The sequence below is a fragment of the Xenopus laevis genome, chromosome 4S (assembly GCF_017654675.1).
Source record: "Xenopus laevis strain J_2021 chromosome 4S, Xenopus_laevis_v10.1, whole genome shotgun sequence".
NCBI classification, from domain to species: Eukaryota; Metazoa; Chordata; class Amphibia; order Anura; family Pipidae; genus Xenopus; species Xenopus laevis.
The window spans coordinates 106,438,043-106,460,646 of record NC_054378.1 but is presented as its reverse complement, the minus strand read 5'-3'; the positions used below and the strand labels follow the sequence as shown (position 1 = coordinate 106,460,646).

Sequence of the window (22,604 nt, the reverse complement as noted above, 5' to 3'; positions counted from 1 at the left end):
AAATGGGGACATGTACCAAAAAATCGAAAAACAAGCTGTCTGAGGTCATAGATACTGTGACTCACTTGCAGGTCTGGGGTTTGAGGGAATTCCTTGTTTTCTGATTTCCTAAGCATTGGTTTCTGGGTATCCTTGCCACCCTGAGGTGGCTTTTCTGATGCCACCCCCCTTCGCACCCGGTTTATACCATTTTGCTTTTAAAATTACCAGGAGTGCCTTTTTTGCCTCCCCGGGTAACTTTTGAGCTGCTTTGAGCTGCTGTCTCATGGCAGCAGCGCCCCTGGCCATCATCAGCACGGATGATGGTAGGATGGATGCTATTAACAGCTTGAACTATTAACAGCTTGAACTATCTCTTCAAACATGTATGGGGCCATTATATAAATCAAAGATATTGTCCACATAATGGAAATAACCTTGTATATATTCCTTAAAGGAGAATGAAAGGTTAAAATGGAGTATGCTTTATCAGAAAGGTCTATGTAAATACACCAGTAAACCCTCAAATTAATGCTGCTCTATGTCCTCTGTCAAAAAAAAACCCATCATTTCTTTCCTTTTATTGTGTACACATGGTCTTCTGTATCAGACTTCCTGTTTTCAGGAAGGTCTAGGGATTGAGCTTGCTCAGTTTGCTTCTCTCTCCCTCCCCCTCCCTCCTCCCCTCCCTGCTGTAATCTGAGCCCAGAGCTATGAGTGTGCAGGGAGAGGGAGGAAGTGATGTCACACCAAGCTAATATGGCAGCTGTTATCCTAAACAAACAGAGAGCTTCTAGAGCTTTTTACTCAGGTATGGAAAAGCATTTTACAGAATAAATTTAGTGTTATAGCTTGCACTATTGTGGCTAATCTATTGGCAAATAAACTGCTTTGGTAGCTTTCGTTCTCCTTTAAAGAGACTTTTCAAGAACCTTCTATTCTAGATGGTATACAAACAGATTAGATATTAGGGTGGCACAGCAGCACCCCCATCAAGGTGCCTTGATGCTGCCAGAAATGTTCTCCTGTAAAACGACAAAAGTAGTTCTTATGCAAGACAAAGGCCTGACATTCTATAGGTAAATATACCAATTTACAGTAAATTATTATCAAGAAGTGCTTCCTTTTATTCCCTCACCTGTCACCGTACCTGGATCAAGATTTTCAAATCATTTTCAGATGAATTTAGCCTGCAGTCTGTGGCATCACACAGGCATGTAGTTTATGTAAATAGAAGTATATGGTCAGTGTCAACTAAAAAAAAATGTATCCTAATAAAGGAAACTTTAAGCAACTTTCCAATATACATTCATTCAAAAAGCCCAAAAGTTTTAAAGTTATTTGTAAATTTAATGTTATTGAAAGCAGCACCTCTCTGTTCTGCCCTGGTTGTTCTGACTTTTAAAACAATGTATACAAGTCAGGAGTAAACAAAGATAAACAAATGCTACTTTCAATAGCTATTATATTTACATATAACTTTAAACCACTGTAAATGTATTTTCAACCTGCAACCGAAAAAGCCATCTGGTTGTCAAGGTCACTAACCTCAGCAACTAAAATACTGTGAGGTTTCGGTCTTACTCTTATTCTTTGGTCTTATTTTTTTTATTGCTGATCTTTCATACCAGAACAAATTCTGAAATGATTTCTGTTGTTTTACAAACAATGAAAAAATATCCTTTTTTGAAAGTGAAACTAATTGGGGTAGAAACACCAGGGTAAATACAGCCATATACCTGTAAATTAAAGCAAAAATGTCAGCTGCATGGGGGGGGGGGTAAAGCTTGGACTACATGGAGCTTTCTACTTTACTAGCTTTTAACTAATTTAGTAGCCTACAGTCCTCTGATGCTTTGTTGTGCGAAGGATTCTTCCATCATGGATCAGCTGCCTGTAGAAAACATTGCCCATATTATGAATAAGTTATTCCTTTAAAGACTAAGCAGACTCCAAGCAAATTACAGTGCTGTAACTGGCCAATGCACAGCTGGTAGAAATGGATCATTTATCTGGTACGAACTATATAACCAAACATTCTTTTAATATTTGTAACACCCTCTTGGCACCCCCCCTGGTGCCAAGGTTGTACATTCTTACCAACTTCCAATGCAGATCTTGAGTCCCCTTTACAAGGTGAAAGGGTACAGGGAATTTCTTCTCCTGGCAGTGCCTCCACTTAATGGGATGCAGGAATAAACCTGCGTGGTGGCCCCATTACGAAAACATTCAAAGACACACTTTATTGTAAAACTACCGTGGGAACCTGTGGCAGTGCATTCTGGCACCTCCTTGCCAGGTACTCTCTTTGGCAGACAAAGAGTCTTAGTCCCTTTTCCCCAAATAGTACCAGTGTCCCCAGGTAGCACTACCTGCCCAGTACCTTTCCCGTTGCACAAGGTATTTTGCTCCCACGGCAGGCACACAAAAAGCCTGTATCACAACAGGAGACCCGCAGGATCCTTTTCTTTTTCTACCCTCCCTCAGACACAACTCACCCTTGGAATTCACACAGATGGGTAGGCTCACACAGAGCTGGAACAGGCATCCACAGCGATGACATGCTTTTAACCAAGCACCTGCAGCTTGCTTTATCTTTAGGGCATTGCTCCCAACACTATAAACAACATGAGCACTATCAACCCCCTTTATTCATTACAACACAGCTCCTAGCACTGTTTATAGCATGAGCACTCAGAAATCCTCCTCTGCAGAACGACAGCTCCCAGCACTCTCCATAGCGCGAGCAGACAAGATGTCCCTCCAAGCTCCAAACCAGCATGGTTGAGCTTACCAGGCTTTGGAGTACCCTGAATCAGCCCGCAGGGCTATCGAAGTCCATTTAGCCCCTTACATCTATGTAGCAGTCCTGTCCACCCTCTCTCCATGAAAGTGAAAGCAGGAATCCTCCTGTGAGCACATGGCTCTCCTATATATTCCAAAGTGGTGCAACAGCGACACCTTGTGACACCCTCCGGTATCTGTAGAAACAAGGTACCAAACACTAAAGGCAGTTGTAACGGGGAGATCCCCTGCATATTTGTTTAGTCACTAAATGTAACGTTTCGGGGGCGTGCCCCATCGTCAGACATCAGACATGTCTGACGAAGGGGCACGTCCCCGAAACGTTACATCAAGTGACTAAATAAACGTGTAGGGGATCTTCCTGCTACACCTGCCTTTAGTGTTTGGTACCTTGTTTCTACAGTAAATTGGGAGAGGTGCCAACCCCTCCAACCAACATAGGGCATTCGCTTTTCAGAAGAGACTGGGGAAAAAGGAAAAATTGCTTGCCATTGAAGACCCTCCAGTATCTGCCAGCATGCGGCACAGGGACAAAGCTCCAGCCCCTCCCAAGACCCTAGGAGACCCTGTAGCTGCACAGGTAAGGGGATTTCCACCATGTGGTTCCGATTTTCAGGAACAGAGGGGAATTAACCCTCTGTATCCTTACATATTCTTGGGGGCACATTTTCTAAAGTGTGAATTTCGACTAACTCAAAGTGTATTCTAAGAATACATTACTTATTTAGTAAAAATTGCAAGTACACTGTTTCAAAAGAAATGTATGGAATTTTCTCTTGGCATTAATTCTCTGTGAAAATCCGACAGTATAATTTCCCCAAACAGATGTAGTGAAAAAAATTATGTATGTGGAAAATTACCATTGAGGGGGTGACGAAGTTGATGAGGAGAATTTAAAAGTGGCTGATCTATTTTTATAATGGTGGTTTGCCAATCTGAACCCGTAAAAATTTCTCTTCGAGAAAATGTTTTTTGTGCCCATAAAGAATAAGGTTCTCTTAGCTTGAAGAATAAAGTGCACTCAAATTGGAGAATATTCACCAGAGAAAATCCACCTGGAGAGAAGATGTGGATTTACGGCAAAGTGAAGACTGTTCACCACTGCAAAGTTAATTCGCCAAAACTTCTTGTATTCTCCTTTTAGTAAATTGACAATGTTGAGTGAAATCTTCATTTTTGGTGAAACTACTCCAAAAGTTGCCCCTTGGTGTTAAACAGAATGTATTTTTATCATTCTAAGAACAAGTACCCCACTTGGGTATATAACATGTGCCAATGCTAAGGCCGTGCACTTCCGGTTTTGTGCGCTGGCGTGATGACGTCACGGCGCAGTGGCGCGAAATTCAAACGGTATAAAAGGGGATTTCAGTATTGAGCTCATTGCCTGTAGTTAGGTTCTATTAGTTAGTTCCTGGTGCTTAACTCTATTTGAATCCTGCTTGTTCGTCTAGTTTAACCCTTGCCTGTACCTCACTATTCTGAAATCTGTATCCTGACCCTTGCCTGCCTGTTTATTCTAAACTCTACAATCTGACTATTGCCGGCCCGTATATGGGGCCCTCCGACGGGCTTCCCCGATCGATATCTGGCCAAAAGTCGGCCAGATGTCGATCGGACGGGACTAAAAATCCCGTTGGATCTCTGCCCATCTGTTCGTTGATGTGGTCCCGCGATCCGACCGCCCGTTAGCCATCATTAGGATCCGATCGATATTGCCCACCTCAAGATGGGCATATCTGGGAGAGATCTGCTCATTTGGCGACATTGCCAAACAAGCGGATCTCTCAGTGTATGGCCACCTTTAGTAAGACCTGGCGGCATCCAATTAGCTGAGGGCTCCTCCCGAGGTGAAAGGCGGTTGTTAATGGCAGAAGCAAGAGCCGAGACCAGGGAGCCTAGCGTTATTTCTGGAATTAGGGTGCAGACCGTGACATATAGATGTATATGTTCCCTAAAATTCCAATATAGATAAATAGGTAATGGCGGAATTTCACTGTGGTGGACTGTGGTGAGCTGTAGTTTCACTCTTTGACAAATATGTACCTACAGTATGTGTCTCTCTTTTGATGATGTAGTTAGGGCCACACCAGTTGGTCTAAAATAGAAGATACACTGCAGATACACTTTGTATTGTTAAGGGTTTATTCTGTATTATCCTTACTGGGTTGTTATTGGGAAAGGAACTAGTACTGCTCTTGCTTGCAATAAAAGGTATATATTAAATAGCAAACAATGTGTGCTTAATGTACTCTCTACACAAGTACCTTACTTCTAGTCTACGTTTAATAGATGACAGTTACAGATTTGTAGCTGGAAAATAGGTTGGACTGGTGATTGGTCCAATTAAAAGGTCCTGTAAGCTCACTGTGTTCCCCATTACATCTACTTACTGTGTGACATCTCCAGCATCAGGCCAGGAAGGCTACACATATTTCATTCTGTGCAGAGTGCAGACTAGCTGGTGTAAAGGGATTCTTGGAGACCAGTTGTCATCTGTCCTCATTTATTTTAAAGCTCCAGGGAAATGGAGCTTTTTTAAACCTCCCCAGTTACAGTACTTATCCCCTATTCTCTTGATAAGTGATAGGGGCCCTGTGCTTTAGCACACACAGTAAACGAGATTCTCCATTATGTTAAATAGAGACTTTAGAAATGATAAGGCTGTCTATAAGGCAGGATAAATAATATATGCATGGCCTGTCCCAGCTCCCATAGATACTATAACTCCTTTCATTGTGTATTAGTTTTTCATATATTTCAGTTGCTCCTTGTTTCTGTATTGTTCTTTTGCTCTACACAAGAACTGACTTAAATCCCTTCTGCATTATAGAATCCATAACTAGAATTCTCTACTGACACTCAATGTCTCTTCCTACACATTAATCATGTATTGGTTTACACGATTCCCTTTATTTGCTCCGCACAGTCACTTCAGACTGTACCCTGTTTTCCTTGTGTCTGTTTAAGAATCTTATTGTTAAAGGGGAAATAAAGTCTAAAATAGAATAAGGCTAGAAATGCTGTATTTTGTATACTAAACATAAACATGAACTTACTGCACCAGAAGCCTTATTAAACAAATGATTTATGTTTTCAAAGTTGGTCGCAGGGGGTTGTCATCTTGTAACCATGTTAAACATCTTTGCAAGACCAAGACTATGCATATGCTCAGTGTGGTCTGGGCTTCAGTTGGGAAGTTAAGCTTAGGGATCGCCATAAATTATCAAAGCAGCACAAGTAAAATAATATCTGCCATAGAAGCCGATACAGCAAGACTGATTAATAATCAGAATATGCAGACTGCACTGGGTCTGTGGCTATAAATCTCTACATGGTCGCTGGCTGCTTTACAGAGAAACAAACAAAGCTGCTCGAGTTCTGGGAAGTAAGGGGGGCTGCTCGAGTTCTGGGAAGTAAGGGGGGCTCCCCCCCCTACCGTTTGCCCCTACCGTTTAAAAATTATGATTGTTTTCCTGCAGAGCAGTTAGGGACCGTCTGAAGTTTCCTATCTGCAACTGTCAGAGCAAGTAAAGGGAAGGGGGAATTTCACTGCATACAGTCAGGTTTATTATAAAAACGTTTTTTTAATTAAAGTATATTGGAGATAGATTTCTTTTTCATTAAAGAAAGTAAAAATGGGATTTAATTTTCCTCCTTTACTTCCCCTTTAATGTCTGATTAGAAGGCATCTTGTCACAACCCATGTCTAAAAATTGACCTCTTTATTGAGATTTTGAGAACATTCGAAGCAGGGACATAACAAACTTGAAGTACAATATTGTCGTTCCCTTATGCCTAGAATAGAAGGTTATCAATCAAAGCTGTAGGTTTGGCTAGCAAATTGTGCCAGAGTCAGGCTCTCAGAATTGGGCTGAGGACCAAACAAATTAAAAATAATCATCAACAGACTGATGGCTGATAATAGCTAAAGGGGGTAAATATGATGTATGGTTTGGCACAGCACATGGGAAGTATTTCTCCAGTATAATCTTAGTCTCCTTTTATCCCTTTACTCAATACAACTGAAGCTTAATTAGACTAATTATCTAGAATGCCACATTGTGCTTTCTGTTCCTTGGGAATGAGACGAATGACAAGGGCAAAGGGTGGAAATAATACAAGAGGACTGCACAACCTGGGAATTAAAGAGGGACGTTTGGAAAGACTGATGGAAAAATCCCTGTTTGAAATCTCTCCAATTTACCTCAGAGAGGGAAAAAATTCCTTCCTGACTCCCAAGATGTCAGTCCCTAGATCAACTTGTACTATGAGCTATCTTCCATAATCATGTAGTCCCTCACTTGCTAAAAAGACATCCAACCCCTTCTTAAAGCTATCTAATGTATCAGCCATGACTGATTCAGGGAGAGAATTCCACATTTTCACAGCTCTCATTATAAAAAACCTAATCATGTCATATGGAAAGACCTACTGGTAAATAAAGCATTAGAGAGATTATTATATGATCCCCTTATATATTTATACAGTTATCATATTACGCCTTAAAGGAAAACTATACCACCAAAATGAATACTTATGCAACAGTTTATATCAAATTGAATGACATATTAAAGAATCTTACCAAACTGGAATATATATTTACATAAATATTGCCCTTTTACATCTCTTGCCTTGAACCACCATTTCGTGACTCTATCTGTGCTGCCTCAGAGATCACCTGACCAGAAATACTACAACACTAACTGTAACAGGAAGAAGTGAGGAAGCAAAAGGCAGAAGAACTCTGTCTGTTAATTGGCTCATGTGACTTTACATGTGGTTTGTATGTGTGCACAGTGAATCTTACGATCTCAGGGGGCGGCCCTTATTTTTTAAAATGGCAATTTTCTATTTATGATTACCCAATGGCACATACTACTAAAAAAGTATATAATTATGATAATGGTTCAATTACATGAAGCAGGGTTTTACACATGAGCTGTTTTACTCAGTATCTTTTAATAGAGACCTACATTGTTTGGGAGGTATAGTTTTCCTTTAAGCGCCTCTGCTCCAGTGTGAATATCCCTAATTTGAAAATGTTTTCAAAATGAATCAGTTAATAGTGCTGTTCTGGCAGAATTCTGCACTCTTTACTGCTGTACTGCAAGTTAGAGTGATATCACCCCCCCTCCCCCCCCCAGCAGCCAAACAAAAGAACAATGGGAAGGTAACCAGATAGCAGCTCCCTAACACAAGATAACAGCTGCCTGGTAGATCTAAGAACAACACTCAATAGTAAAAACCCATGTCCCACTGAGACACATTCAGTTACATTGAGAAGGAAAAACAGCAGCCTGCCAGAAAGCATTTCTCTCCTAAAGTGCAGGCGCAAGTCACATGACTGAGGGCAGCTGGGAAATTGACAAATAAATAAATTGAATATAAAAAAATCTGTTTGCTCTTTTGAGAAATGAATTTCAGTGCAGAATTCTGCTGGACTAGCACTATAAACTGATTCATTTTGAAAAATTTTTTTTTTCCCATGACAGTATCCCTTTAACAGTGCACATGCTCAGTATGCTCTGGGCAGCTTTTGAGAAGCTAAGTTTAGGGGTTGTTGCAAATTATAAAAATTATATTTGTCTGTCAAATAAGATGATCTGACAGGGCTGCTTATTATTCTGACACTAATTGCACTGGTTGCAGAGCTGCCATGTACTAATAATAATAATTAAATAATAATAATTAATAATCAGCCTTATATTCTATATGCAGTATTTTGTGAGATGGTCCCTAAGCTCAGTAAGTGACAGCAGCAGAGAGCAAGTGCAGTGAATCAGCAGAAAAAAAGATGGGGAGCTACTGGGGCATCTTTGGGGACACAGATCTTTACTGCTAAAGGGCTGTGTTGCCTTGGGCTGGTACAGAAACCCAAAACATAATGTACAACATTTCTAGCCTACTTCTTTAGTTAAGCTTTACTTCTTTAATAAATGAACAGATGTTCTCCAAATGGTTGAAATAGAACTGTTAAAAAATATATTCACAATAGATACAACTGAGAATTTTAATAAACTCACAAATGGCCAAATCTTGCTAAACAATGATATTAATTTGACGTTGTTGATGCCCACAACAAGAAACTGTGTTCCAGAGCCTTGAACTTAAATTGGATTTTTGCATTTTACCTAGAGGGTTTGTGGGCTTCCATCAGGGTTAACTTACAACAACATGGGTACTACAGTGCCGCAATGGAACGTACTTGGCGAAACTGCAGCAACAAGTGTCTTACATAGACTACAACACATGGGTGTCTAGGCTGGTGGATATCACTGGGATAATAATCGAATCTAATTGTGCTTATTTACTTTAGTCCATCAGTATAGTCCTGCTGAACGGTGAATTTTGCAACATGACATCAGTGAACTTTGATGACATCACTACAGCAATGAGTATGTGACAGTCTTAATACTATTAACGTGCAAAATGTACATGTAGTTTTATTGCTATAAACAGCTAGTGTGTGCATGTAAGATTGTGTTTGTGTAAGTGAGTGTGTGTGAGATACATTGTGCTTGTGTGTCAGAATGATTGTGCTGCTATGTGTGCGACTGTTTGTCAGAGGTACTGTGCTGATATGTGTGAGATTGTGCATATGTGTATGAGAGACTGATGTTTGTATGGGTGTGTGATTGTGCTGTTCTGCTGTGTGTGAGTGTGTGTGTGTGTGTGTGCATGACTGAGCTGCAATAGTGTGAGCCTTTGCTACTATGTGTGGGTGAGATTATGCTGCTGAGTGAGTGTGTGCTACAGTGATTGTGCTGCTATGTAGTAATCTAGTGTGTGCTCATTGTGTGTGTGTGCTCTAGAGATCTGTGCAGGGTACGTGGGAGGTTGATATTTTCGTTCCTTTTCGGATGCCTCATTACTGCACAGAGCTGAGAAGAGGCTGATAGCAGAGGTAAGAATTTTTTCAGTGACTGTCTGCTTTGCTTTCTGCCCCTGTGGGATTTTGGGTTGCCCCAGTGCCCACTTACCCTCATCTACATCTCTCCTGTCACCCCTCTTAAAACCCTTGTTGCCTGCCAGACTAAGCTACCCTACCCCCCCCCCAAATCTACCTGCCCCTCATTGAGTGTTTCAGGCTATTAGAAATATTGGACATGTGTCACTGGGAGAGCAGATGCATACAGGGCAGGGGGCAGACAGCATGGATAGTGTTCTGGTGGGGGAGGGGGGCTTCAGTTTATTAACCATTTCTAGTATGCAAGAAAATGCCAAATAATGAGATAGATATGCATACATACTTGTATTTTATATCAGTGTTAGTGGTATGTTGTATCAGTGTGGATTGATATCTGTCAAGGAACAATATACATTAGCACTCTATGTATCGCGCATATATGTGTATACAGAGAAATGTAAGTAGAAGATATCATTCAGATTTTTATATTTGTGACATTGCGCATTATCCGTAGGAGGAACAGTACATCTAGATAACTATCTCTTTGCATACCGGATGTATAAAATGGTTGGCATAGAGGGGAAAACAACATAGCAGATAAGGCTTTAGGCTATTATCGAGGCACGAGACCTGTGGATGGACTGAGAGCAGGAAACTTAGGGCAGATCTTTTTGCATTAAAGCCACCAATTGAGGTTCAGTGCCTATTTTGCCCCCCTCCCGTTAGCTCATAACTAGGTACAGATATGAAAATATTGTTAGCTATTCACCCATAGTTACATGGATATGTTGAGGAACAAATACATCTTCACCCCAAATGTCTGTAACCTTCAGATTGGACTAGGAAGAGTATCTAGAAGAACAATGGACATTCTCCCTAAATTTCACTATTCTATTAGACCCAAAGTTGTAAGAATATCTAGGACATCAATCAAGTCTTCACCCCAAATGTCACTGTCTGTAACCTTCAGATTGGACTAGGAAGAGTATCTAGAAGAACAATGGACATTCTCCCTAAATTTCACTATTCTATTAGACCCATAGGTGTAAGAATATCTAGGACATCATCAAGTCTTCACTCCAAATGTCACTGTTATGTAACCTTCAGACTTGTCTAGGAAAAGTATCTAGGTGAACGATAGACATTCTCCCCAAATATCACTATTCTATTAGACCCATAGGTGTAAGAATATCTAGGACATCAATCAAGTCTTCATCCCAAATTTCACTTTATGTTATCTTCAGACTGGGCTAAGAAGAGTATCTAAGAGAACAATAGACATTCTCCATGGCCCCACAGATTGAAAACCACTAGGCTAAGGCATATAAGTCTATACGCCACTTAAAATAAGGGGTGCATCTTGTTTTGTCATGGTGTATAGCTGGTAGTGCAGTTTTACAAAACATGAAGGTTGGAAAAGAATAATTAGGTATCACAGGTTGTGTGACAATAATTGTGGTCGATTTTCTAGTTGTTTGACATGATGTCACATTGTGTGATGGGATGTGTGCTTGTATACTGAGGAGTTAGGTGGTCAGGTTGCATGGCACATGGTTTGATCTTCTGCTGGTCATTTAGCTTTCTTGTGTATCAGACAGAAAAAATATATTTAATGGCACACAGGACAAGTGCCCGAATCCAAGTGCTGCCTATCATTGGTTATAACGGACAGTTCCTGTCACCAGCAATGACAAGTAGTTTTTATCAAAGCCAATGACAGATGGCATACACTTCCCAGCAAAGAATACAACATTTGTTCTATTCATCTTACACTCAATGGAGTATGATGTATATAAATAGTAGTACTGGCCTGGATTAAAAATAGGCTTTGGCATTTCAAGTACAAAGAGGCCCAAACAGGTCCAAGTGATGTCTATGGCATTTTACAACCCCTCTGACATTTCCAGAATTCACAGATTTCCAGTCTGAGTCTGATAGTTTAAAATATTTAAATATTTAAAATATGGTGTTAGGATGTTTGCCATGGTAGATTTTATGATGGAATGCCTAGTAGGGTGACCAATCGTTTCACACCATTTTCATTACTTGTATGGTGCCCACCAATGACAGCTGATATCTATGTACTGTGAATATTGGCCAGCCAGAGGAGCCCCAATTCAGCCCCAATTCAATAGAAAAACAACCTGTGGGCCAGTTGGTCAGATACTGTACAAAGTCAGGATGTGTAAGGCTGCCTTACAAAAATTCCTTTACAAATATGTATACAATAAACAGGAGATGTACATTAAGCATCATTAGAAGACAAACCCTAGGAAAGACATTCCTGCCCCACAGGGCTTACACTCTATGCACAGTGTGGGAGGACCTGAAGCCATTAAGTATCATTCATTACAGTGCTAGTTATGTAACATTAGTGCAGGCAGAGACTATGTCAGTTTGCTGCAGTGCTACATTTATGGTGGGTGTTACTGTTGTTTGAGAAAAGGGGTTGGTATAGAGAAATACGAAATTGAAGAGTGAAATGGGAAAGGCAGAATTGCAGCGTCTAACTGCTTCTGTTGCAGGTGGTAAAAAAGGACCTCATATTATATGCCTTCAGTCAAAGTTACCATCTTCGAGGTTCGGCCTTCCCAAGGTAGAATAATATTTCACTCCAGTAAGCCAGTTAGTCGGACCATTCTGGAGGTTTCTCCGCTATCTTTGTTTGGTCCAGGTGAAGATCTACAAGGTCAAGGCAGTTTGGGTCGCTGGCAAACTTGTTATTCAAATGTTATGTGAGTGTCACAATCTGGTCAGAAGTGACTGAGCTAAATGCACAAATCAATGCACATATATTACATTTTTAGCTGTTCAAGTCCCTGATATCAGTATCAGTCATTCTATATTAAGGGGAGGGACAAGGAAATTGAGAATGGATTCTCTTCTAAGAATGTTCTAGTGAACCTTTGGTTTTGCGATACATGTTTCCTGAAGAATAAGAAGGAGATAACTAGATGTATTATATACATATTTCATATAGTATGAGAATCAGAGTTGGAAATATTTAGTAATTTGCAAACTCAGAAACTAGACAGTTGGATATTATCCAAAGCATGTCAGATTCATCCAGTTAGTTTAACTTTATTAACAAAAAGTTCTTCAGCTGGTTCTAACATGACATAAATCCTTCCATCAGAGAAAAGTACTCAATCTCTCAAACAAAATGTCTCAGATGATAGTCTAGATCAGTGATCCCTATTGCACTGTGGTTTCATATGTACTCAAACATATACAATAAACCACATTATCACGAAAAGCATAAATCTATCGAATCATTAGGATAAGCTTACCGCTTTCCCAGTTGGGTCCGGGTGCTCATGCCCCAGACCTTCAGCATAAGGGAGTAATTCACAACAATACAGCATTAGGCAGGCACCAATCCGGAACGTCCAACAAAAGTAGAATCCAAGAGCCATAAATTGAGTATAAAAATATATAGTTCTTTATTTCACATTACATCTAAAAGGATAATGCCTGACGAGTATTGTGTCGCGCAGGGACACTTAATCATAGGCTAATTCTCTTGAGACACGCACAAGTATTTAAAGGAAAGGGAGCCAATAAGAGATCACTTAGGCGGAGTTAATGAAATTGCCTAAGACATAATTGTAGTGGCCAATTTGTAGGATACACAATATCTAATGTTACAAATGTTACAAAAAATGCTTATCCACAAGAGTACAGATTCATTAAATCCAAAACTATTTAGATGCATAATGTAAAAGATGTCGTATATATAAATATGGTCAATATAATTATATAAATATATACATAAATAAATAAATACAACAATATGTGAATAAATGAGTGAAGGGTTTCATTTAATAAAGCAAGAGATATCAAATTTGAAATTTAAGTACAATTAAGGAAGTACAATTTCAGATCTCCTAAAAAAAGAAGCTAAATGGATTTTTTACCTAGCAACCAGACAACCAAGGCCTCTCTTAATAGTGTCCGAAATGCCAAAATATTTCCATATCGGAAATATTTTGGATAGAGCTTTCGAAAGAGCGTCAAAAATTAAAAGAGAGGATCTGTTTAAGAGATAATATTAATAACAACCCAAATATTTCGGACACTATTAAGAGAGACAAAGTGAAAGACTTTACTGGGACCTTATCGTGTATGCAGAATTCTGCACTGAAATCCATTTCTCAAAAGAGCAAACAGATTTTTTTATATTCAATTTTGTAATCTGACATGGGGCTAGACATATTGTCAATTTCCCAGCTGCCCCAAGTCATGTGTGTGTCTCAAGAAAATTAGCCTATGATTAAGTGTCCCTGCGCGATAAGAAACGCGTCAGGCATTATCCTTTTAGATGTAATGTAAAATAAAGAACTATATATTTTTTTATACTCAATTTTTGGCTCTTGGATTCTACTTTTGTTGGACATTCCGGATTGGTGCCTGCCTAATGCTTTATTTTCGTGAATTACTCAAACATATAATCATACACAATAATACCTTTTATATTGCTCCAGACATTGCCAAAACTCTAGGTCTAGGTCAATGTTTGTTCTTAAGAACTATATGGGCATTGTATATATTGAGGTGCAAAAAGAAAATGAGGGCACATTATAGATACCTTATAAAGTTTTGCCTAATATGGTAAGCAAGGAGTTCATAATAAATCACTTTGGCTGCCTTATGTATACTAGCCCATGGGAAGCTCAATGTATGCTGCTTAGTAGCAAGTAACGTGGACTTTCATGAATCTTGTGAATCTGCCATATAGGCAGTAGAATCTTTGAGGACAAATATTAGCAGGCTTCTCTTTTTTATGTATATTTTTATCTGTATAGATCTCCTTGAGGGCAAAGCACTGTACAGCAGAACAATAAATTAGTAGAAGAAACAGCAGGTCATTGCAATAATAAGTACAAATATGTATAAAAATACAATACACAAATATAAAGTATAGTTACAATACATATTAAGTGCTTATTGTCAAGGAGACAAAAGGATGGAGGTCCCTGCCCCATAGAGCTTACAGGGGCTCATTTATCAACACTGGGCAAATTTGCCCATGGGCAGTTTCCTATAGCACCCAATCAGTGATTAGCTTTTTAAAGCCAGCTGCAAGTAGAATAATGAATGCAGCAATTTGGTTGCCATGGGTTACTGCCCATGGGCAAATTTGCCCAGTGTTGATAAATGACCCCTACAGTCTTTTAACCTCTGATCTGAATAAGGCTTTGTGCAAGCAACAGCACAGAGAATAAAAGTGAAGAATAACTTATACATATATGGGATCCGTTATCCAGAAACCCGTTATCCAGAAAGCTCCAAATTAGACTCCATTATAATCAAATAATCCAAATTTCTAAAAATTATTCCCTTTTTCTCTTTAGTAGTAAAACAGTACATTGTACTTGATCCAAACTGAGGTATAATTAATTCTTATTGGTAGAAAATCTGGCTTATTTAGTTTATTTAATTTTTAAATTATTTTCTGGTAGATTTGAGGTTTGAAGATCCAAATTACAGAAATATCCCTTATCCGGAAAACAACATCAGACTGGGGCCCAGAGCCCACCGGGGCTACAGCCTCAGGGGCCCCCCACGCCATCCCTTGGGCCCCCCCAGCCGCATGTCTGGGCAGGCGGGGTCCAAAGGAGCCGGGGCCCAGTGGGTTCTTTCCCATTGTCCCGCCAGCCCAGTCCAGCCCTGCCGGAAAACCCCAGGTCCCAAGCATTCTGGATAACAGGTCCCATACCTGTATACCACAGCTAGTTAGACCCTTTCAGACATAACATCCCAGATGAAAGAACCTACATCTGTGGAAGCCAGCAACCTCTTTTTATTAGTCTAGGCAAGGACACTGCAGCATCCCTAGGAGCCTGCCCCATGAATTCTCATTTATTTTTGTTCTTTCTTGAGGGCACTGAGTCTGTAGGCAGTCTACAGAGCAGCAGAATAAAACTGATCATACACAAACTCAGTTCACATCACCCTACAGACACCTAAAACAGGAACATACCTAGCCTTAGAGAAGTTATCAACTTGTAAACCTTCATCAAGTATTCTTAAGTAAAAATGTACACTGTCCAAATTCTATGCAATAAACCTAAATGGCTTATTTACGAAAGCAGTGCAAAGCCAAAATATAGGTGCACCACACTTTTGCTTTTACCAGTGGTGCTTTGCTGCAGGCAGCAATTTACCAGGGGCAGCAAACAGAGACTAAATTTCCATTTTATTTAAACTGCTGTAGCGATGGAGACCTTTCCTGTCTTGTTTCAAGAAGAATAGAGGTAAGGGCCAGTGGAATGAGAGCACACAAGGTAGGGGAACAACATCAGCTGACTCGAGCAACTGCAGCTCTAATATCTGCACTGTTTTTTTATCCACAATGAAGAGTTTCTTTCCCAGAATTTCAGTGTAAAGGGAAATTCAGGGCAGTGTGCAAAGTGTAAAAAGCAGGTACAATCTGCCCCCTCCAGTACTGCACTCTGCATTTCGTGCTTGACTTTTTTTTTCCCGTATGAGATGCAGAATTCTAGACAAAAGTGCCCTTTGCAGGAGCTATTTTGAGCCCTTTAATGCTCCTGAACTTCGGTTCTGATGAGTGACTCGGTAAATGACCCCTAGTGAGTGCTAAGTCCAACATTTACTACATAAAGGGCAGACCTTTATTAAACTGTAAAATACACAGTAGAGGGGGACTTTACTATGTGCAGGGTAGGCAGGGATGATCCTGGCCTCTCCGTCGCCTGAGGCAGCAGCAGTTGCCGCCACCCCCTCCACCCATGCGCTTATCTTTTTGCACCTGAGGGGGTCCACGAGGGCTGCAGAGAGGGCCAGTACACTAGCGCAAAAACCCTAACTGCACTCTCTGTGCTAGAAGAGCCGGAAATTAGTCTCTTAAAGTACCAGGAGCGGCATTTTTGCTGCCCCTGGTACCTAGTGGGGCGCTGCCGGCCTGCCGCCTGAGGCGACAGCCTCAACTTGTCTCATTGGCGAAGCGCCCCTGAGGGTATGATGCTAAGTGCAAATCTGCCACACCACTATGCTCTGCCCTGCACATTAGATTTTTTTTTCCGTTCAGCATTAGATGAAGTGCTTATGGGTACTAGGCACAGAGGAACACCTGTACTGCCTATATAGAAAACAGTAAGTATATTTGCATCAAACGCACTAGCAAGTGAACAACAAGCAACCGGGGTGCAAAGCATTCTGCTGCAGAATGGTTACATACAAGTGCTATCTTTCACATTAATAGGTACAACCCTGCATTCTAGAATGTGGCTGTTTAAAACAGGTAAGGGTGACATTAAGGGTAACACCCATGAAACCTTGCATGTTGCCGCCAGTGCTATAGACAGTGGTATGCCAAGCCAATTTCAGTTTGGTCTTCATTTGTTGTGTTGTGGGTTTTTTTGAGTAATTAAACTTTTCATTTTGCTTTGAAGCATATTCAGTTATTTGTTTGAAAGGGTTGGAAAGGGGGATAAATATCTATAGAATGAATGTACTTTCTTGTTGCTGTACATTGTTGTGCAGATATATTTTTTTTGTTTTCAGGGCAGAGAGAAGAAGAAAGGCAGAACAGAATTCCATTTACATATAGTTTATGTATACTGTACATCATACAAAAAATTCTAGAATGAACTTACTGTTTAAAGGGGACCTGTCACCTAGACATAAAAAGCTGTATAATAAAAGTCCTTTTTAAATAAAACATGAAACCCATTTTCTTTCTTGTAACTTTGTTTTTCAGGAGAGATTGGTGATCAAAACATATGTGGGCAACTCTGTGAACCTTATATATAGAAAAACAGGAAGTATTGGGCACTCTGGCAATCCACAAGCATTTCAAACACAAAATAAAACAAACATTAAAAAATCTGATAACCTTTATTGAATAATCATCTCAAAGTCTTCTCAAAGTCCACCTGACACTTAATCCAAGGTTTATGGGGCCCCTGGCTGTTTTAGTGTTTGCCTGAATTCTTAGAAGTGTCAATAGTGGGATATGACAAGAACAGTTTGCTTAATGATCCACAGAAGAATGGTGCATGTGCTTATAAAGGATACAAGGATTTATACTGATGTGCTTGTGGACCTGCCCCTTCTATCATGCAGTACTTGGCAGACTCTCTCAGGTTCCATTCAGGTATAATTTCACTGCGTACTGCGTCTTTCACATGCGATACATAGATCAGCAGCTCCCTCCTGCATCACCTTCGTGTCTCCTTCATCCTAGGAACCTGTCAGCTGACATACTAAATATAGATAGATAGATAGATAGATAGATAGATAATAGATAGATAGATAGATAGATAGATAGATAGATACAGCTTCTTACATGGATTTGCATAGATCCGTACATTTTCATAATAATATAGTTTTTTAGTAGTATGTGCCATTGGGTAATCATAAATAGAAAATTGCCATTTTAAAAAATAAGGGCCACCCCTTAAGATCCTAGGATTCATGGTGCACACAAACAAACCATACATGTTAGGTCACATGAGCCAATTAACAGAAGAAGTTCTTTCTTTTGCTTCCCACACTACTTCCTGTTACAGTTAGAGCTGCAGTATTTCTGGTCAGGTGATCTCTGAGGCAGCACACAGACCATCACAAAATGGTGGTTCAAGGCAAGAGGGCACCCCTGGTGTAGACTACATAACATTGTGTGCCAAGCATAATTATTTTGGATCGTTGAATGATAACTGTGCATTGTGGGTAAAAATCAAAACGCACTTAATCCAGGATTTGGCCACCCAACGCTTTTTGCAGGATTCAGATTAGGGCAATTTTAAAGCACCGTAATGCTGAAGGAAGAATTTATTTTATTTTGGGGAGGGGGGGGGGCAAAGTGGAATATGCAAATTACAGGGATGAATTATTTGAGGATTCAGTGTTCATCCAAATTTAAAAATTCCGGATTCAATGCATTTGTAAAAAAGCCCTTTGTGTGTTTTTGTGATAACCAGGACTGAACCACAGTTTTCTGTATCCTCTCATTTTAGTGGGTAACACCTCAATGCTGAACTATTTTTAATGTGACTTAGTGATACACTAAGCTGCCCTAACTCAACCCCAGCCCACCTAATGGCAATGATGTATGTACTTCTCTAAATGTATATGTATATACCGTCTCCTATTCTGTACTGAAATTGCTCCTGACTAGTGATGAGCAAATCTATCCCATTTCCCACGTGGGGAAAATTTGCAATACAATGTCAACGGGTGTCTATTGAGACGACTTTTTCACAGCAAGTTTTTTGCGGTGACTTTTTTGGAGCAAAATACCTTGGAGTCAATGGGTATTTCTTCATCATCACTTTACGTGGCAACTTTTACAGTGCAAATAAATTGGAGTCAATGGGCATTTTTTTTGCAGCAATTTTTCCAGTTCAATATACATTGGAATTGGCATTTTCCGGAGGCGACTTTTTCACAGAAATATTCACCTGAGACAAAATGTAAATTTGGCTGCAAATCCATTCATGACTCCTAATTTTATACAAGAAATGCAACTATAAAAGAGCTTTCTTTATATTCCATAAAATGAGGAATTTCCTTCAGCTTGTTGTGATTTGTTGAGATTATTTTCGATGAATGCAGTGTAAGAATGATTGAATTGATCTCGTTAGCCGCCTGTAACCTAACAATAGTGAAAGCCATGTGAGATCCTGATGGGCTACGCTAGAGCAAGGGCTCGTGTTATCAGCTGATATTCATTTTCTGATGGGCTCCAACTCCAATGTTTTAGAAGAGATGCATCTGTTTTTGGTTAGCATTAAGCCAAAGTACTAAAGCGGGATCTTGCTGTGCTCTGCACCTAATCCATCAGAAGATGCAGACTGAAGTGAAGCAGTCCTTATTATTTGGTGTTATATATTGTTTGCCCCATCTATATTAAAGATGGGTGGATATAATGAAAGGTGATACATTCCTATTCAGTATATTATATGACTAATACAGGACATTTATGCTTCAGGATCCAAAAAGTGTTCCCATGCACTTGAAGGTGGTTCTTAGTGACCCCTTAAATATCATTAGATTTCTTCTCGATTTTATAAAGTCTTTTCCCGCACAAGAAATTTTCGTGAACATTTTTTGATAAATAGGGGGAAAAGTCTGTGCGGATTCGGTCGGAGTGGTTTTCAGAAAATAGTGAAATTTTTTGATAAATAACCCCCTTAGAGTACTAATCCTGTATATAAAACTGGTGCAGTTTGGACAGCGCCTGTGAATATTGTATGTACTTATAAGAGGTAGGGCCAAAGAGCATGGATGACATTGCATTGTGCCTGCGTGTTTTAAAGGATTAATTTTGCTGTCCCTGTGTTGCTAGCACATCTCACATTATGTGACACACAGATAAGAATTATTTCCACTAACCAAAGGACAATTTACAGTGCTGAGCTTTGGGGCTGATTTCTGTATTTACCTTCTCTGTAGGGGAGCCCAGAAACTGCATATGTGCCAGTGTGCCGTGTATATTAGGTCACAACTGCGGATGATGGCTCTGTCCTCATGTGACTCTTTCTTGCCACTTGCAGGCAGTATGAGACAGTGGTTCCTGCTGAAGACCCCCTTGTTACAGAGGTGACATTGACGCTGCAGGAATGGGCCTCCCTGTGGAAGCAGCTCTATGTGGTAAGCAAAGTATCCTTCCTGCAGGGCATCTCCAACACTAATTATTGATTAGGTGGAAACAGAAAAAAAACAAGTTGTCAGATGTGACAGTGTTAAGGTAGGAAATAGCAACTCACAACTTTGTGCTGCTGCTGAGTTTACCTTCATTTCTTTTCTCTGCAGCCATTTAATTTGGCATTTAAATTGCAGTTTGCTTAATAGTTTCACGTAGCCTAGTAACCAAGCAATGGCCAGTATTTCTTATAACACTTTGCTTTAATACTAGCCATTCAGGCTACTACCACACTTCAGTTTAGCTCCTTACAAGGTGTAAGATACACTATAAACTCACTCTTTACCTGGCTACATGCCCCACTAAGCAATCCTCCCAATAATGATCTTTCACCCTGGCCCTGGTTATGTCAGCAAAGGGACAAGCAGACACAGGTCTTTATTTTGTGGGAATCACCCTGGTTCGACCCCTATTAACATGTTACCTGCAGTAACAACTACTGTCATTTGCACCAGAATCTTTATTTACCTGCACCAACTGACATCACTAAACACCATTTGTACGGATATAATTTACAGGGTATTCATGGCCCTTGCATATTTTATTATTATACAGTACTGAGACAAGAAGACTGGAGAGCACTGTTAACATCTTGAGGCATGGGCTGTGTCTGTCATGAAATTCAGGGAATACAGTGTCTCAAATGTTTGGGACCAGACTGTGCCATGAGATCCTGAGGGCCATAGTATGAAGTTAATTTGTGGTGAAACTCCACCAAAATTAAATTTTCACAAACACACACCTTTTTACATGGTTACATACTTACATGGTTAAAGGGTTTGTTCACCTTCCAAACTTTTTGTTCGGTTGAGTTGTTTTCAATTCAACCCCAAGCCACTCCTCATGAATACGTAACTGCTGAATGCAGGTAGCACAGTATTCACGGGAGAACCACAATCTACAAAGCAAAGACCTGTGTAATAAAAAAGCACTAAGTTAGCCCAGAATGGTAACCCATAGCAACCAATAAGATGATTGCATTTAGACAGATAACCAGTAAATGCTACCTGCTGACTGGTTGCTATGGGTTACTGCTCCTGGGCAAAGTTAGTGTCTTTTAACCCCCAAAATGTGGGACAGAGTGCAAAAGTATATGAAACATGACTATTTTTTGCACATTGCATCATGCCCCATACTTAGTAAATGAGGTCTATTATCTCAGAGATTATAGAGGGACTTTACACTGACCTCAGACAAAAGTGCTAAAGCTTGTGTGGGCGCATTTAGTAATTATTTAAGAATATGTTTATGAAAGTTCTCATTCATCCAGGTCATGGTATATCTATAGAAATAAGTCAAATCAACTGGACTTGCTGTGTTTTTCTTGAAGACTTTCACCAGTCATCCCACTAGCTTTCTCAATTCAGAATAACGTACATACAGTAGGATCTTGCTTCGCTATATATCCTCTGGAATGTTGCTCCAATCAGCATAATCTGTTTAAATCCAGATTCTAGACCGGGAGAGTGACTGGTTCAAAAGAGGTGTTAAAGAAGCAATATACTGTATGTAAAAACTGAAAAACCAAGTTTGTTGTCGTCTATTGTCTGCCACATACAATGCTGTTTTTGCACCTCTCCCTGGAAGGTTTAATAACACATCAAAGCTCCAATTTTGCTAATACAATCAACACCTAACTTCATGACATCATTTTGGATTATGATAACAGATTATGCTGATTGGAGCAACATTCCAGAGGCTATATTGAGGAAGATCCTATGTACAAATTATTCTGAATTGAGAAAGCCAGTTGGATGACTGGTGAAATGTCTTCAAGGAAAACACAGCAAGTCCAGTTGATTTGACTTATTTCTATAGATATTATTTAAGAAGTACTTGTTTCCTAGGTCTTGTGATCTTCACTTCATGCTGTAATTCTCATGGCCTCTGAATGATGTGTAAATTAGGAGATGGGTAAGGGATTGTGACGCCTATGTATCTTTAGCATCCTACCCCTTATGAATACAGTGCGTCCAAATGAAAGCAGTGCTGTATTCATGGAGCCAATGCCAACCAGCTCTTAGAGTGCAAAAATATGGCAAAAACTACATCAGTAAATGAGCCTTAAACTCACAATTCTTGCAATAGAACAGCTGTTAGTCACCACTCATTAGTGACTGAAGCCCTGTACTTGAGACAAATTGAATTATGGTTAATTTACTAGCTAGGTAACTGTAATGCTATACAATGTGCACCTCTAAAAACATATCATTTTCTCTCCTAGATTTTCATAAACATCTTATG

General features: G+C 39.9%; 1 protein-coding gene across 7 annotated transcripts in view; it reads left to right on the top strand.

Moving 5' to 3' along the window:
* Positions 1-22,604, top strand: part of LOC108715830 (dedicator of cytokinesis protein 3-like) — a 176,980-nt gene that overhangs the window by 71,826 nt on the left and 82,550 nt on the right. For 6 of the 7 annotated variants that reach the window (XM_041561690.1, XM_041561686.1, XM_041561689.1 and 3 more), the window contains one exon: positions 20,212-20,308. In XM_041561690.1, coding sequence (XP_041417624.1) covers positions 20,212-20,308 — 97 coding nt within the window. Of the gene's footprint in view, positions 1-9,497; positions 9,689-20,211; positions 20,309-22,604 lie in introns of those variants that run through there. The other variant, XM_041561691.1, reaches the window with a different exon arrangement.